The sequence below is a fragment of the Pecten maximus genome, chromosome 18 (assembly GCF_902652985.1).
Source record: "Pecten maximus chromosome 18, xPecMax1.1, whole genome shotgun sequence".
NCBI classification, from domain to species: Eukaryota; Metazoa; Mollusca; class Bivalvia; order Pectinida; family Pectinidae; genus Pecten; species Pecten maximus.
Window position 1 is genome coordinate 20,107,512 of NC_047032.1, and position 16,529 is coordinate 20,124,040.

The 16,529-nt window shown below is 37.1% G+C and overlaps 1 protein-coding gene across 2 annotated transcripts; it reads right to left on the reverse strand.

Moving 5' to 3' along the window:
- Positions 1 to 335: 335 nt before the first annotated feature.
- On the reverse strand, positions 336 to 16,089 carry LOC117317053 (neo-calmodulin-like). 2 transcript variants are annotated; one of them, XM_033871839.1, is made up of 5 exons: positions 15,836 to 16,089; positions 4,837 to 4,913; positions 2,398 to 2,568; positions 1,201 to 1,434; positions 336 to 485 (listed from the first exon to the last, which is right to left on the reverse strand). In XM_033871839.1, the coding sequence occupies exons 2-5, from the start codon at positions 4,889 to 4,891 to the stop codon at positions 460 to 462; spliced, it is 486 nt and encodes a 161-aa protein (XP_033727730.1). In that variant the 5' UTR covers positions 4,892 to 4,913; positions 15,836 to 16,089; the 3' UTR covers positions 336 to 459. The 2 variants fall into 2 exon arrangements, with proteins under 2 accessions (XP_033727730.1, XP_033727729.1); XM_033871838.1 differs by lacking the exon at positions 15,836 to 16,089 and adding an exon at positions 15,757 to 15,828.
- Between the last annotated feature and the right edge of the window lie 440 nt (positions 16,090 to 16,529).

The following is a 16,529-nucleotide window of genomic DNA, read 5'->3' on the forward strand; positions in this document are numbered from 1 at the left end:
ACGAGTGATCACACAGAGAAATCGACAAAGTATTGAACAGGCTATGACGTACTGTAACCAATTCGAAAAAGTGCGTAATATAATGGTGAAAAAAAATGCTATATTCAAATTTCTTGTAAATTTTTTCTACCGTGGAGTTACTTCCCTTCATACCATAATACATATAAATACGGACCGTGGGTTGGGAAGTTGTCCCTGCGGGCATTGTGTGACCGACAACAAAACATGAGAAATAAAACGAATGTTCCACGCTTAGTAGCCGGATGTTGTGTTAATTGAGTTACTTTTATACAAATTGTATGTATTTACCTTTTATAAAGGATAAAGGAAAACAATTGTTCGAAATATTATTTTAATTTGCTGAGCATGTTAATAATATAATGGTGTCTGTAACATATCAAGCGAGGCCACTATATACAATATTATACCGCGTGTTAACCCCGGTTTCTGCCAACATCTTCACGCCAAAAGCATGTTTACTAAATCTGAAAAATGGAATGAAAACAATGGTATACAAACTGCTTTTAAGTCAACCGGAATACAACATCTTCAAATCTTTGCTATATTAGCATATATATTATATTGTCATATGGTTTTAGACACTCAACAGTTCTACATGGGACATATGCTTGCTCTTGTCCACGCATTCTTAGTTAATATATTTAATTTATTCTCCGCTTACAATAGTGTTTCTTATATCTTGTTACCATACTGTGATATATTTTTTTTCTTTTGTATGTCGTAATAATAGCTCATCTGAGCTTAGTTCTGTTTCATATATACGACTATGTATCTTGTATCATGTATCTTGATGCATATAAAAACAAAAGTATGATAAAAGTGATTATACTCTCGTTTATTATAATAGTCAAATGTTCATACTGAAGGCAGTAGTCAAATTGGAACATTTCCTTACATAATTATACAATGAATTTCGGGGTTGGGGTTGGGGTTGGGGGGGAGCTGTACTTCCTCTGGCCTATTATAATCAAGTGTTTCATTGTCTCTGTATTACAACTATAAACCATTTGATCGGTACACCATAATACGACTAATTTATCAAAGCGCCATTAATTATTCTTATACAAGTAGGTATTACAAAATGACTTCATGTTGTTGTACCAGTCTATCTTGTCAGTTGACTTGGTCACTTTTTACAATAAACCGGCCACAACAAGTTTAAAGTAACCATAGACTTACCGTTTATTTCTATTTTGCCGTCTCGGTCCGATTGACGCAGTTTCTCGATGACATCTTGCTTGATTCTGGAGTCGGCCTTGACGATGGTCTGTAACTGGTCAACTGTAACGGTTCCGTCACGGTCGTGGTCGTACACTCGGAAAGCCTCGCGTAATTTCTCTTCTTCCATTCGTACCTGAGGAAGGCGATGAGTTAAAGCAGTTTCGAAATCTGCCCAGGCGATAGAGTTATTGTCTAAAAAAAAAAAAAAAAAAATGTGTTGCATTAACAGTTGATGAGTGACGTCACCAGACTGTAAACATGTAGAGTATTATCTAGTTCACGATATACTATGTAATTGCGTCCATTGCTTAATACATATTTACAGTTATATCAGTCCGAGTTTCCTCTGTCCCTGACACTATATCTCTGGTGTCATGGCCAGAGGAAACACGGGCTACAGTTATATGTATCAGTTATAGTTTCCACAGAAAACTGGCCGATGAGCCTTTTAACATCTTAATGTTGTTTACGTCGCACGACGACTCATTATTGTTCCGCGCATGTGCAAACCGCACCAGACTGCGACAGACAGAAATCCGACTTGAAAAACATATAACTATGGTGGCTCGTTAGGGCCAAGTATCAAATCTCGCATTCTCGCACTCTCGACCTAAGGTAGGTCGAGAGTGCGAGAATGCGAGATTTGATACTTGGTCCTAAAGAGCCACCATATATACCTGATATTCGTGGAGTTATTTCCTTGCAGGACATTGCGTGTTCGATGTCTTTGCTATGCCTGGTGGTTTCGTCATCAACACCCAAGGGTATGATTCCACCCAAATTCGACCTAAATTTGCATGGCAGGTGTCATCGGTGAAGGAGAAGACGCTTACCCTCAGAGCGCCTGGTCTTGTTTTCCTTGGTGTTTTTTTTCAAGGATATCCGTGGATTTATCATTTTTGTATAGAATCAAGGTTTCCTTTACATATCAGTTTTCTCCGTTCTATATTATGAATGCAATAATAGTTTACAATCACCACAAAAACAACTGTATTGTCCAGTAATCTACAAACTAACAAACCCCACTAAATGAATTTCACGAACATGGTTATTTATATAGGTTGTGAGAGTATTCCCACGGAATGATAATCTTTATAACTTGATATTTTCTGATTTTAACTTTATACCTGATAGTTTTAAGCTGTTAAAACCTACCATCTGGGTCGGCGTCTTTGAGGATGACCTCCTCAGCCTTATCGTCGGGATTGAAGCCGATTCCCTGGATAAACATTATGAACTGGTCACGTGTGAGTTTTCCATCATTGTCATCATCCAACAAGTTAAATGTGTCACGAGCATTTTCGAAAGCTTCTGCATCGGGGTTCTCTGAAAAATAAGTTCTGATTCTGATAAATTATTATTTAAAACAAATACAATAAGTCTAGTAAACATTATGTACCTTGATAAACTTTTTTTTTTCATTTTTAAGATAGTACAATGTATACTAGTCCATTGGTTACGTCATTTGATGTTTAAATCATCTCGAATTAATAGAATTAAGTATTGTACGATATGCAAAATGTATAATTTTCTGTTGCGTATCTCACTTTCCTATACACGTGTCTCCCACATTATGGTAACAAACGATAGAAAAGCCTGATCCAGACCAATAAATCACAACTTAAGAGCTTTGATTTTCAAATATCCAGTCTTAGGCTCCGCTAAGGCCTGGGTTTATAAGAATCCCATTCCGAACTTTAGACTTTCCTGCGTACAACGTTGGTGTTGTTTTTGTTTAGTTTTTGTCTTTTTTTTTCCAAATCCCAATTTTTATTGCTTGTAATCAACTTATATTAAGTTGAACCGACTGTACATTGCAATTAGCACAGGAGTTTTGCAAAGTAATTCGCTTGGCCACTTTATATGCACAAGATCATTACGCACGAACACATAATGTTTAGTAGATAGTAAAAGATACATATGTACAGTTAACGGGTACTATTTATCTCGTAAGTGTTTTAATGTGGTAAACAATCATACAACAACAACAACATCAACAAATAAAAAACAACAAAAAAACAAAAACAAAAAACAAAAAACAAAAAACAAAAAACAAAAAAACAAAAACAAAACAAAACTATACGAATACTTTAGGAGATGACGCATTTAACGAGACCAATATATAAAGCGATCCGTTCCTACTTCCGTTTCCGGTTAACAGCCTGAAGCAACTAGAGTTACTGTGTCGGGTAAAGAAGAAAATCTAGCAGTTGTAAACTCTGTCAGCGAAGTAAGAAACCTAAGCTCTCCGGACTCTGTCGGGGCAGAAAGACAATGTAGGTCTCCGGTAGTACACTCTGTCGGGTAAAAAGGAAATCTAACTCTCCGGTTGTACACTCTGTCGGGTAAAAAAGGAAATCTAACTCTCCGGTTGTACACTCTGTCGGGTAAAAAAGGAAATCTAACTCTCCGGTTGTACACTCTGTCGGGTAAAAAGGAAATCTAACTCTCCGGTTAAAAAATCTGTCGGGTAAAAAAGAAATCTAACTCTCCGGTTGTACACTCTGTCGGGTAAAAAGGAAATCTAACTCTCCGGTTGTAAAATCTGTCGGGTAAAAAAAAAATCTAACTCTCCGGTTGTACACTTTGTCGGGTAAAAAAGGAAATCTAACTCTCCGGTTGTAAAATCTGTCGGGTAAAAAAAAATCTAACTCTCCGGTTGTACACTTTGTCGGTTAAAAAAGGAAATCTAACTCTCCGGTTAAAAAATCTGTCGGGTAAAAAAGGAAATCTAACTCTCCGGTTGTAAAATCTATCGAGTAAAAAAATAAATCTAACTTTCCGGTTGTACACTTTGTCGGTTAAAAAGGGAAATCTAACTTTCCGGTTGTACACTTTGTCGGGTAAAACAGGAAATCTAGTTTTCCGGTTGTAAACTTTGTCGGGTAAAAAAGGAAATCTAACTCTCCGGTAGTAAACTCTAGTGATTTGTTAAATAGGATACGTACACTGTACACGTACACGTACAATTATTTATAATAAAAACACAACGACCTCCACTTATTAAAGTAAATTTACCTGTATTCTGAAACATTCAAGTACGTGCCCGTTATATGTAATACATAACCACCAGTGTGATTACTGTTCTACTTGTTAATATAGACCTACTGTAGCAATCTTCTTTAACGTAAAATACCTTCACAATTACGGCATACGACCTGAGTAAGGGGTACGCCATTTAATTTAAAACTCTATCATAAAGTATTTGGATAATGCTTTTAGAGACACACATGTATGTAAACACTCGTTATTAAAACAGTACTGCGTGTCCTTTAAACGGAGATGTGAGGTAGGGAAACCATTGAACTATTTCTTAATGGTCTCTTACTGATATATATCAAGAAATAGAACTCTGCTTCCAACAGGTGAATCTTTTCACTTGATTTTTTTATGGGAATTTTTTTATACTGTTTAAAGAATTAGCCGAAATGTCAAAACTTTAGCACACAAATTTGGAAAATGTTAATTACACGCTAACTATACACCAGGCATCGTATCAGTTAAACAGAAAATACAAGTTAAAAACAACCCAAAAACAAACAAACAAACAAAATATATAGACAGTAGAGATGTTCCCTCTGTAATTATATTTACCTGTATAACCGTATGTGGGGGAATCCCTTAGTTCACTCGTGTCGTCATCAGCCATGATCTCTGCCAATATTCAGGTACTGAAATCAAATGACATTTCTGTTAAATCTACGTCCACGTTGGTGTAAGTCACATTCTAGGAGTTTGAGTGAAGAGAGTACAACATGGATACATTTATATCACTTTTAGGACTGATTTTTTCTTGTACTCAAACGATTTTTTCATGATATTCACTAGCCCGAGTTTTCTCTGGGCCTGTCACCATGTCTGTTGTAGCCTGAGTGTCCAGACATTGTGACAGGGCCAGAGAAAACTCGGGCTACACCAGACATGGTGACAGGGCCAGAGAAAACTCGGGCTACACCAGACATGGTGACAGGGCCAGAGAAAACTCGGGCTACACCAGACACGGTGACAGGGCCAGAGAAAACTCGGGCTACACCAGACACGATGACAGGGCCAGAGAAAACTCGGGCGACACCAGACACGGTGACAGGGCCAGAGAAAACTCGGGCGTCACCAGACACGGTGACAGGGCCAGAGAAAACTCGGGCGTCACCAGACACGGTGACAGGGCCAGAGGAAACTCGGACTACACCAGACATGGTGACAGGACCAGAGAAAACTCGGGCTACACCAGACATGGTGACAGGGCCAGAGAAAACTCGGGCGTCACCAGACATGGTGACAGGGCCAGAGGAAACTCGGGCTACACCAGACATGGTGACAGAGCCAGAGAAAAACTCGGGCTACACCAGACATGGTGACAGGGCCAGAGAAAACTCGGGCTACACCAGACATGGTGACAGAGCCAGAGAAAACTCGGGCGTCACCAGACATGGTGACAGGGCCAGAGAAAACTCGGGCTACACCAGACATGGTGACAGAGCCAGAGAAAACTCGGGCGTCACCAGACATGGTGACAGGGCCAGAGAAAACTCGGGCTAGATATTCACATCTCTGCCTTATAAACACCAAATGCAAGCTTGAGGGGAGACACTGAACGCTATGTGTCAATGTAACGTATAATTAACAACAACAAAAACACTGAAACATTGATATTACTTAATCAATAGTTTATAGATATTGATATGCCGATTCGTATAGTCTTTGACATTCGTCTGTCAATACACATGTTATCTGTACAGGTACTCGTCTGTAAATACACCTAATATCTGTACAGGTACTCGTCTGTCAATACACCCAATATCTGTACAGGTACTCGTCTGTAAATACACCTAATATCTGTACAGGCACTCGTCTGTCAATACACCTAATATCTGTACAGGTACTCGTCTGTCAATAAACCTAATATCTGTACAGGTACTCGTCTGTCAATTTATCTAATATCTGTACAGGTACTCGTCTGTCAATACACCTAATATCTGTACAGGTACTCGTCTGTCAATACACGTAATATCTGTACAGGTACCCGTCTGTCAATACACGTACTATCTGTACAGGTACTCGTCTGTCAATACACGTAATATCTGTACAGGTGCTCGTCTGTCAATACACCTAATATCTGTACAGGTACTCGTCTGTCAATACTCCTAATATCTGTACAGGTACTCGTCTGTCAATACAGCTAATATCTGTACAGGTACTCGTCTGTCAATAAACCTAATATCTGTACAGGTGCTCGTCTGTCAATACACACGATATCTGTACAGGTACTCGTCTGTCACTACACCTAATATATGTACAGGTACTCGTCTGTCAATACACCCAATATCTGTACAGGTACTCGTCTGTCAATACACATGACATCTGTACAGGTACTCGTCTGTCAATACACCCAATATCTGTACAGGTACTCGTCTTTCAATACACCCAATATCTGTACAGGTATTCGTCTGTCAATACTCCTAATATCTGTACAGGTACTCGTCTGTCAATACACCTAATATCTGTACAGGTATTCGTCTGTCAATACTCCTAATATCTGTACAGGTACTCGTCTGCCAATCCATCTAATATCTGTACAGGTACTCGTCTGTCAATACTCCTAATATCTGTACAGGCACTCGTCTGTAAATACACCGAATATCTGTACAGGTACTCGTCTGTCAATTCATCTAATATTTGTACATGTACTCGTCTGTCAATAAACATAATATCTGTACAGGTACTCGTCTGTCAATACTCCTAATATCTGTACAGGCACTCGTCTGTCAATACACTTAATAGCTGTACAGGTACTCGTCTGTCAATACACCTAATATCTGTACAGGTACTCGTCTGTCAATACTCCTAATATCTGTACAGGCACTCGTCTGTCAATACACCTAATATCTGTACAGGTACCCGTCTGTCAATTCATCTAATATCTGTACAGGTACTCGTCTGCCAATTCATCTAATATCTGTACAGGTACTCGTCTGTCAATACTCCTAATATCTGTACAGGCACTAGTCTGTCAATACACACGATATCTGTACAGGTACTCGTCTGTCAATGAACCTAATATCTGTACAGGTACTCGTCTGTCAATACACCTAATATCTGTACATGTACTCGTCTGTCAATAAACATAATATCTGTACAGGTACTCGTCTGTCAATAAACCTAATATCTGTACAGGTACTCGTCTGTAAATACACCTAATATCTGTACAGGTACCCGTCTGTCAATACACCCAATTTTAACACAGGCACTCGCCTCGTCTGTTAAAACACCCAATATACAATTTATATGTATTGATAGACGAGTCGAGCGCCTGTGCACGCCTGTTTTCGCCTGGAACAAGATGTCGAAGGGGTTTGAATGTGATGGGTACTTTATATTCTGATGATTCGATAGTATTGTACAGATTTTATGCAACCTATTAATCGGACATCTCGGATGTGACCACCACTTTAAACGACATACCACCCGGGTTGTCTCGGACTTGATGATCACCCAATGTAAACATCACAAATCGCCTTGGACTGGATTTGATATAATCTGTGACATTTACATTTTATTGGTACGTGATAGGCATCATCCGTCGGTTCGTTCAACACAGGGATGTAATGTTTTCCATGGGAATTGGATTTAGAATAGTCCACAAATTATTTATCATATATACACCGACATCTACTATTGTGATTAATTGTGATTATCTAACGAGACCTGTACGTTATATCCAACGAGACCTGTACGTTATATCTAACGAGACCTGTACGTTATATCTAACGAGACTTGTACGTTATATCTAACGAGACCTGTATGTTATATCTAACGAGACATGTACGTTATATCAAACGAGATCTGTACGTTATATCTAACGAGACTTGTATGTTATATCGAACGAGACATGTATGTTATATCTAACGAGACATGTACGTTATATCAAACGAGATCTGTACGTTATATCTAACGAGACCTGTACGTTATATCTAACGAGACTTCTATGTTATATCTAACGAGACTTGTATGTTATATCTAACGAGACATGTATGTTATATCTAACGAGACTTGTATGTTATATCTAACGAGACTTGTATGTTATATATAACGAGACTTGTATGTTATATCTAACGAGACATGTACGTTATATCAAACGAGATCTGTACGTTATATCTAACGAGACTTGTATGTTATATCTAACGAGACATGTATGTTATATCTAACGAGACTTGTATGTCATATCTAACGAGACCAGTATGTTATATCTAACGAGACTTGTACGTTATATCTAACGAGACCTGTATGTTATATCTAACGAGACCTGTATGTTATATCTAACGAGACTTGTAAGTTATATCTAACGAGACATGTATGTTATATCTAACGAGACCTGTAAGTTATATCTAACGAGACCTGTATGTTATATCTAACGAGACCTGTATGTTATATCTAACGAGACCTGTATGTTATATCTAACGAGACTTGTATGTTACATCTAACGAGACTTCTATGTTATATCTAACGAGACCTGTACGTTATATCTAACGAGACCTGTATGTTATATCTAACGAGACATGTAAGTTATATCTAACGAGACTTCTATGTTATATCTAACGAGACCTGTACGTTATATCTAACGAGACTTGTATGTTATATCTAACGAGACCTGTACGTTATATCTAACGAGACTTCTATGTTATATCTAACGAGACCTGTACGTTATATCTAACGAGACTTGTATGTTATATCTAACGAGACTTGTATGTTATATCTAACGAGACTTGTATGTTATATCTAACGAGACCTGTATGTTATATCTAACGAGACCTGTAAGTTATATCTAACGAGACATGTATGTTATATCTAACGAGACCTGTACGTTATATCTAACGAGACTTCTATGTTATATCTAACGATACCTGTACGTTATAACTAACGAGACTTCTATGTTATATCTAACGAGACTTGTATGTTATATCTAACGAGACATGTATGTTATATCTAACGAGACATGTATGTTATATCTAACGAGACTTCTATGTTATATCTAACGAGACCTGTATGTTATATCTAACGAGACATGTATGTTATATCTAACGAGACTTGTATGTCATATCTAACGAGACTTGTATGTACGTTATATCTAACGAGACCTGTACGTTATATCTAACGAGACATGTATGTTATGTCTAACGAGACATGTATGTTATATCTAACGAGACATGTACGTTATATCAAACGAGATCTGTACGTTATATCTAACGAGACTTGTATGTTATATCTAACGAGACATGTATGTTATATCTAACGAGACCTGTAAGTTATATCTAACGAGACATGTATGTTATATCTAACGAGACCTGTACGTTATATCTAACGAGACTTCTATGTTATATCTAACGATACCTGTACGTTATAACTAACGAGACTTCTATGTTATATCTAACGAGACTTGTATGTTATATCTAACGAGACATGTATGTTATATCTAACGAGACATGTATGTTATATCTAACGAGACTTCTATGTTATATCTAACGAGACCTGTATGTTATATCTAACGAGACATGTATGTTATATCTAACGAGACTTGTATGTCATATCTAACGAGACTTGTATGTTATATCGAACGAGACCTGTACGTTATATCTAACGAGACATGTAAGTTATATCTAACGAGACATGTATGTTGTATCTAACGAGACATGTACGTTATATCAAACGAGATCTGTACGTTATATCTAACGAGACTTGTATGTTATATCGAACGAGACATGTATGTTATATCTAACGAGACCTGTAAGTTATATCTAACGAGACCTGTATGTTATATCTAACGAGACATGCATGTTATATCTAACGAGACCTGTACGTTATATCTAACGAGACCTGTACGTTATATCTAACGAGACCTGTACGTTATATCTAACGAGACATGTATGTCATATCTAACGAGACTTCTATGTTATATCTAACGAGACCTGTATGTTATATCTAACGAGACCTGTACGTTATATCTAACGAGACCTGTACGTTATATCTAACGAGACCTGTACGTTATATCTAACGAGACCTGTACGTTATATCTAACGAGACTTGTACGTTATATCTAACGAGACCTGTATGTTATATCTAACGAGACCTGTACGTTATATCTAACGAGACTTGTATGTTATATCTAACGAGACCTGTACGTTATATCTAACGAGACTTGTATGTTATATCTAACGAGACATGTACGTTATATCTAACGAGACCTGTATATTATATCTAACGAGACCTGTAAGTTATATCTAACGAGACCTGTACGTTATATCTTACGAGACCTGTGCGTTATATCTAACGAGACATGTATGTCATATCTAACGAGACTTGTATGTTATATCGAACGAGACATGTATGTTATATCTAACGAGACCTGTACGTTATATCTAACGAGACATGTATGTCATATCTAACGAGACTTCTATGTTATATCTAACGAGACTTGTATGTTATATCTAACGAGACCTGTAAGTTATATCTAACGAGACATGTATGTTATATCTAACGAGACCTGTACGTTATATCTAACGAGACTTCTATGTTATATCTAACGATACCTGTACGTTATAACTAACGAGACTTCTATGTTATATCTAACGAGACTTGTATGTTATATCTAACGAGACATGTATGTTATATCTAACGAGACATGTATGTTATGTCTAACGAGACATGTATGTTATATCTAACGAGACATGTACGTTATATCAAACGAGATCTGTACGTTATATCTAACGAGACTTGTATGTTATATCTAACGAGACATGTATGTTATATCTAACGAGACCTGTAAGTTATATCTAACGAGACATGTATGTTATATCTAACGAGACCTGTACGTTATATCTAACGAGACTTCTATGTTATATCTAACGATACCTGTACGTTATAACTAACGAGACTTCTATGTTATATCTAACGAGACTTGTATGTTATATCTAACGAGACATGTATGTTATATCTAACGAGACATGTATGTTATATCTAACGAGACTTCTATGTTATATCTAACGAGACCTGTATGTTATATCTAACGAGACATGTATGTTATATCTAACGAGACTTGTATGTCATATCTAACGAGACTTGTATGTTATATCGAACGAGACCTGTACGTTATATCTAACGAGACATGTAAGTTATATCTAACGAGACATGTATGTTGTATCTAACGAGACATGTACGTTATATCAAACGAGATCTGTACGTTATATCTAACGAGACTTGTATGTTATATCGAACGAGACATGTATGTTATATCTAACGAGACCTGTAAGTTATATCTAACGAGACCTGTATGTTATATCTAACGAGACATGCATGTTATATCTAACGAGACCTGTACGTTATATCTAACGAGACCTGTACGTTATATCTAACGAGACCTGTACGTTATATCTAACGAGACATGTATGTCATATCTAACGAGACTTCTATGTTATATCGAACGAGACATGTATGTTATATCTAACGAGACCTGTAAGTTATATCTAACGAGACATGTACGTTATATCTAACGAGACCTGTATGTTATATCTAACGAGACCTGTACGTTATATCTAACGAGACCTGTACGTTATATCTAACGAGACCTGTATGTTATATCTAACGAGACCTGTACGTTATATCTAACGAGACCTGTATGTTATATCTAACGAGACCTGTACGTTATATCTAACGAGACTTGTATGTTATATCTAACGAGACCTGTACGTTATATCTAACGAGACCTGTATGTTATATCTAACGAGACCTGTAAGTTATATCTAACGAGACCTGTACGTTATATCTTACGAGACCTGTGCGTTATATCTAACGAGACATGTATGTCATATCTAACGAGACTTGTATGTTATATCGAACGAGACATGTATGTTATATCTAACGAGACCTGTACGTTATATCTAACGAGACATGTATGTCATATCTAACGAGACTTCTATGTTATATCTAACGAGACTTGTATGTTATATCTAACGAGACCTGTAAGTTATATCTAACGAGACATGTATGTTATATCTAACGAGACCTGTACGTTATATCTAACGAGACTTCTATGTTATATCTAACGATACCTGTACGTTATAACTAACGAGACTTCTATGTTATATCTAACGAGACTTGTATGTTATATCTAACGAGACATGTATGTTATATCTAACGAGACATGTATGTTATATCTAACGAGACTTCTATGTTATATCTAACGAGACCTGTATGTTATATCTAACGAGACATGTATGTTATATCTAACGAGACTTGTATGTCATATCTAACGAGACTTGTATGTACGTTATATCTAACGAGACCTGTACGTTATATCTAACGAGACATGTATGTTATGTCTAACGAGACATGTATGTTATATCTAACGAGACATGTACGTTATATCAAACGAGATCTGTACGTTATATCTAACGAGACTTGTATGTTATATCTAACGAGACATGTATGTTATATCTAACGAGACCTGTAAGTTATATCTAACGAGACATGTATGTTATATCTAACGAGACCTGTACGTTATATCTAACGAGACTTCTATGTTATATCTAACGATACCTGTACGTTATAACTAACGAGACTTCTATGTTATATCTAACGAGACTTGTATGTTATATCTAACGAGACATGTATGTTATATCTAACGAGACATGTATGTTATATCTAACGAGACTTCTATGTTATATCTAACGAGACCTGTATGTTATATCTAACGAGACATGTATGTTATATCTAACGAGACTTGTATGTCATATCTAACGAGACTTGTATGTTATATCAAACGAGATCTGTACGTTATATCTAACGAGACTTGTATGTTATATCGAACGAGACATGTATGTTATATCTAACGAGACCTGTAAGTTATATCTAACGAGACCTGTATGTTATATCTAACGAGACATGCATGTTATATCTAACGAGACCTGTACGTTATATCTAACGAGACCTGTACGTTATATCTAACGAGACCTGTACGTTATATCTAACGAGACATGTATGTCATATCTAACGAGACTTCTATGTTATATCGAACGAGACATGTATGTTATATCTAACGAGACCTGTAAGTTATATCTAACGAGACATGTACGTTATATCTAACGAGACCTGTATGTTATATCTAACGAGACCTGTACGTTATATCTAACGAGACTTGTATGTTATATCTAACGAGACCTGTATGTTATATCTAACGAGACCTGTACGTTATATCTAACGAGACTTGTATGTTATATCTAACGAGACCTGTACGTTATATCTAACGAGACTTGTATGTTATATCTAACGAGACATGTACGTTATATCTAACGAGACCTGTATATTATATCTAACGAGACCTGTAAGTTATATCTAACGAGACCTGTACGTTATATCTTACGAGACCTGTGCGTTATATCTAACGAGACATGTATGTCATATCTAACGAGACTTGTATGTTATATCGAACGAGACATGTATGTTATATCTAACGAGACCTGTACGTTATATCTAACGAGACATGTATGTCATATCTAACGAGACTTCTATGTTATATCTAACGAGACTTGTATGTTATATCTAACGAGACCTGTACGTTATATCTAACGAGACCTGTATGTTATATCTAACGAGACCTGTATGTTATATCTAACGAGACTTGTATGTTATATCGAACGAGACATGTATGTTATATCTAACGAGACCTGTAAGTTATATCTAACGAGACTTGTATGTTATATCTAACGAGACCTGTACGTTATATCTAACGAGACCTGTACGTTATATCTAACGAGACTTGTACGTTATATCTAACGAGACATATATGTTATGAAATAACGAGAGCTGTATGTTACATCTAACGAAATATGTACGTTATGAAATAAAGAGAACACTTGATTATAGATGTGTGGTACTGTATATGGATTGTGAGATGGACACTTTAGTATAGATTTGTGGTGTTGTTTTCGGATCTGTGGGTATACAGCCGTTGAGTTGAACACCTGAGTGTGGATCTGTGGTACTGTATACAGCCGTTGTGTTGAACACTTGAGTGTGGATCTGTGGTACTGTATACAGCCGTTGCGATAACCTTAATACGTCCGAAGTTTAGTGTTGATCAGTAAGAACATGTGAAGATGTATATTATTTGTTTATTGGAAATGTTCCTAAGACTTAATAAAATGCCAGTAATCAGTATTCCGCCCAGTGCTCCATTACGGAAGCAAATCCTGATTCCCTTTGTCTTACGATCACAATAAACGGATTGCGCTCTCGTCTCTTTTTTTATTGTAAGTCGATCAATACGATGCAGAATTACGCCTGGCACTAATTGAATAAAACAAGTGCGTGTTTTGTAAAGGTAAAACGAAATCTTGACAAATGCAAACACTTTGATCAAGGGAAAGATCGATAACGCCTTCTCGTGGTCTTAAGCGAACTCAGACTGTGTAGGATGTAAGTTCATTGTTTCTGCAGTATATTGTGCTGTACCTATAGAATATTAAGTAGGATTTTCTCCGGCTAGTTACACAGGGACTTGGCCCGAATTTCCAACCCTCGGTTAATAGTGCATTTATATTAACCGTGCATGGAGAATCAGTGAATTATAATTGACCAATGGAAGGGTTCGAATATGGAATATGGACCTGTTATTACGAAACAATCATAGAATAAATCATAAAATATTTACAGCACATTTCAGAGGAATGAATTATCAAACCATTCATAGAACATTGTACAGAACATATTGTGTATGACGATAAATATGTACGTCGACAAATAAACAGTTTTTGTATTCGGGAATTCTGCAGATTGTTGTGACAAGATTCGATTTCAAATTAGGTTTTAATTCTGCTCATTTTACGTCCTTATATCGCGCATGTGCAGAACCACAAGTGTGGTAATAATTAGTTTATTATGAATGTCTATGACTAGGCACTCTGAGCTTCCGTAAAATGTAGACTGTCTCAGAAAAAAAAAATTAAATCAAGAGTATTGTCACGGACAGAAATAAAGGTCATGCGAAGAACTTGGGAGTCGAACCCGCGACCTCCTGTCTCCAGGCGCTTATAACATACAAACAACTGGCTACTACTTGTGCCAATATCTATTGCAGGTCGGTAACAATCTATGGCATATTTCGGAGTTAAGAGATGCACGTGTTATGATGGTATGGCGACATATGTCCATTATAATTCTAAATAACACCCGATAGTCAAGGCGCCATGTACAGTTGTAGATCCCCTCACTAGATTTAACCTCGAAATAATAGTCCATGTGTAAGTAAAGCGACGAGTTCCAATAGTACGTTCCCCTTCCCTCGATAAACGACCAAACATGGCTATATTATTGTATCGAGTTCGAAATGGAAACATTAAACTTTGAAGTATGAGCATATTTAAATCATAGGAATGGAATAAAAATCGTATATAAGTAAGTTAATTATAAAAAAACCCATTTCAACATAATGATATTAAAGGACATTAACTATTACGACCTTACCTGGAGCACGATTCCACCACTACAGATATATACAGCTACAGGTGTGTATAGAGGGACACTGGTAGGTATATAGACTTACATTTTCAGAATCCTCTTCTGTTTACGCTCACTGTGTGGGATAATCACAACATCTCCCTTTACGATAACGAGTCATGAGGTGTCTGTTATAGCTATGCAGCTTAGTATGCTCATCGATCGACACCTGTGGTTAGACCAATGACTCTTTAGACACCAATGGTTAGACTGTTGTCTCCCTAGACACTTTTGTTCGACTGTTGTCTCCCTAGACAGCTCTGGTAAGACTGTTGTCTCACTAGACACCCCTGGTTATAGACTGTTGTCTCCCTAGACATCACATGTTATAGACTGTTGTCTCCCTAGACACCACATGTTATAGACTGTTGTCTCCCTAGACATCACATGTTATAGACTGTTGTCTCCCTAGACATCACATGTTATAGACTGTTGTCTCCCTAGACACCACAGGTTATAGACTGTTGTCTCCCTAGAAACCTCTGGTTATAGACTGTTGTCTCCCTAGAAACCTCTGGTTATAGACTGTTGTCTCCCTAGACATCACATGTTATAGACTGTTGTCTCCCTAGAAACCTCTGGTTATAGACTGTTGTCTCCCTAGACATCACATGTTATAGACTGTTGTCTCCCTAGACACCACATGTTATAGACTGTTGTCTCCCTAGACATCACATGTTATAGACTGTTGTCTCCCTAGACATCACATGTTATAGACTGTTGTCTCCCTAGACACCACA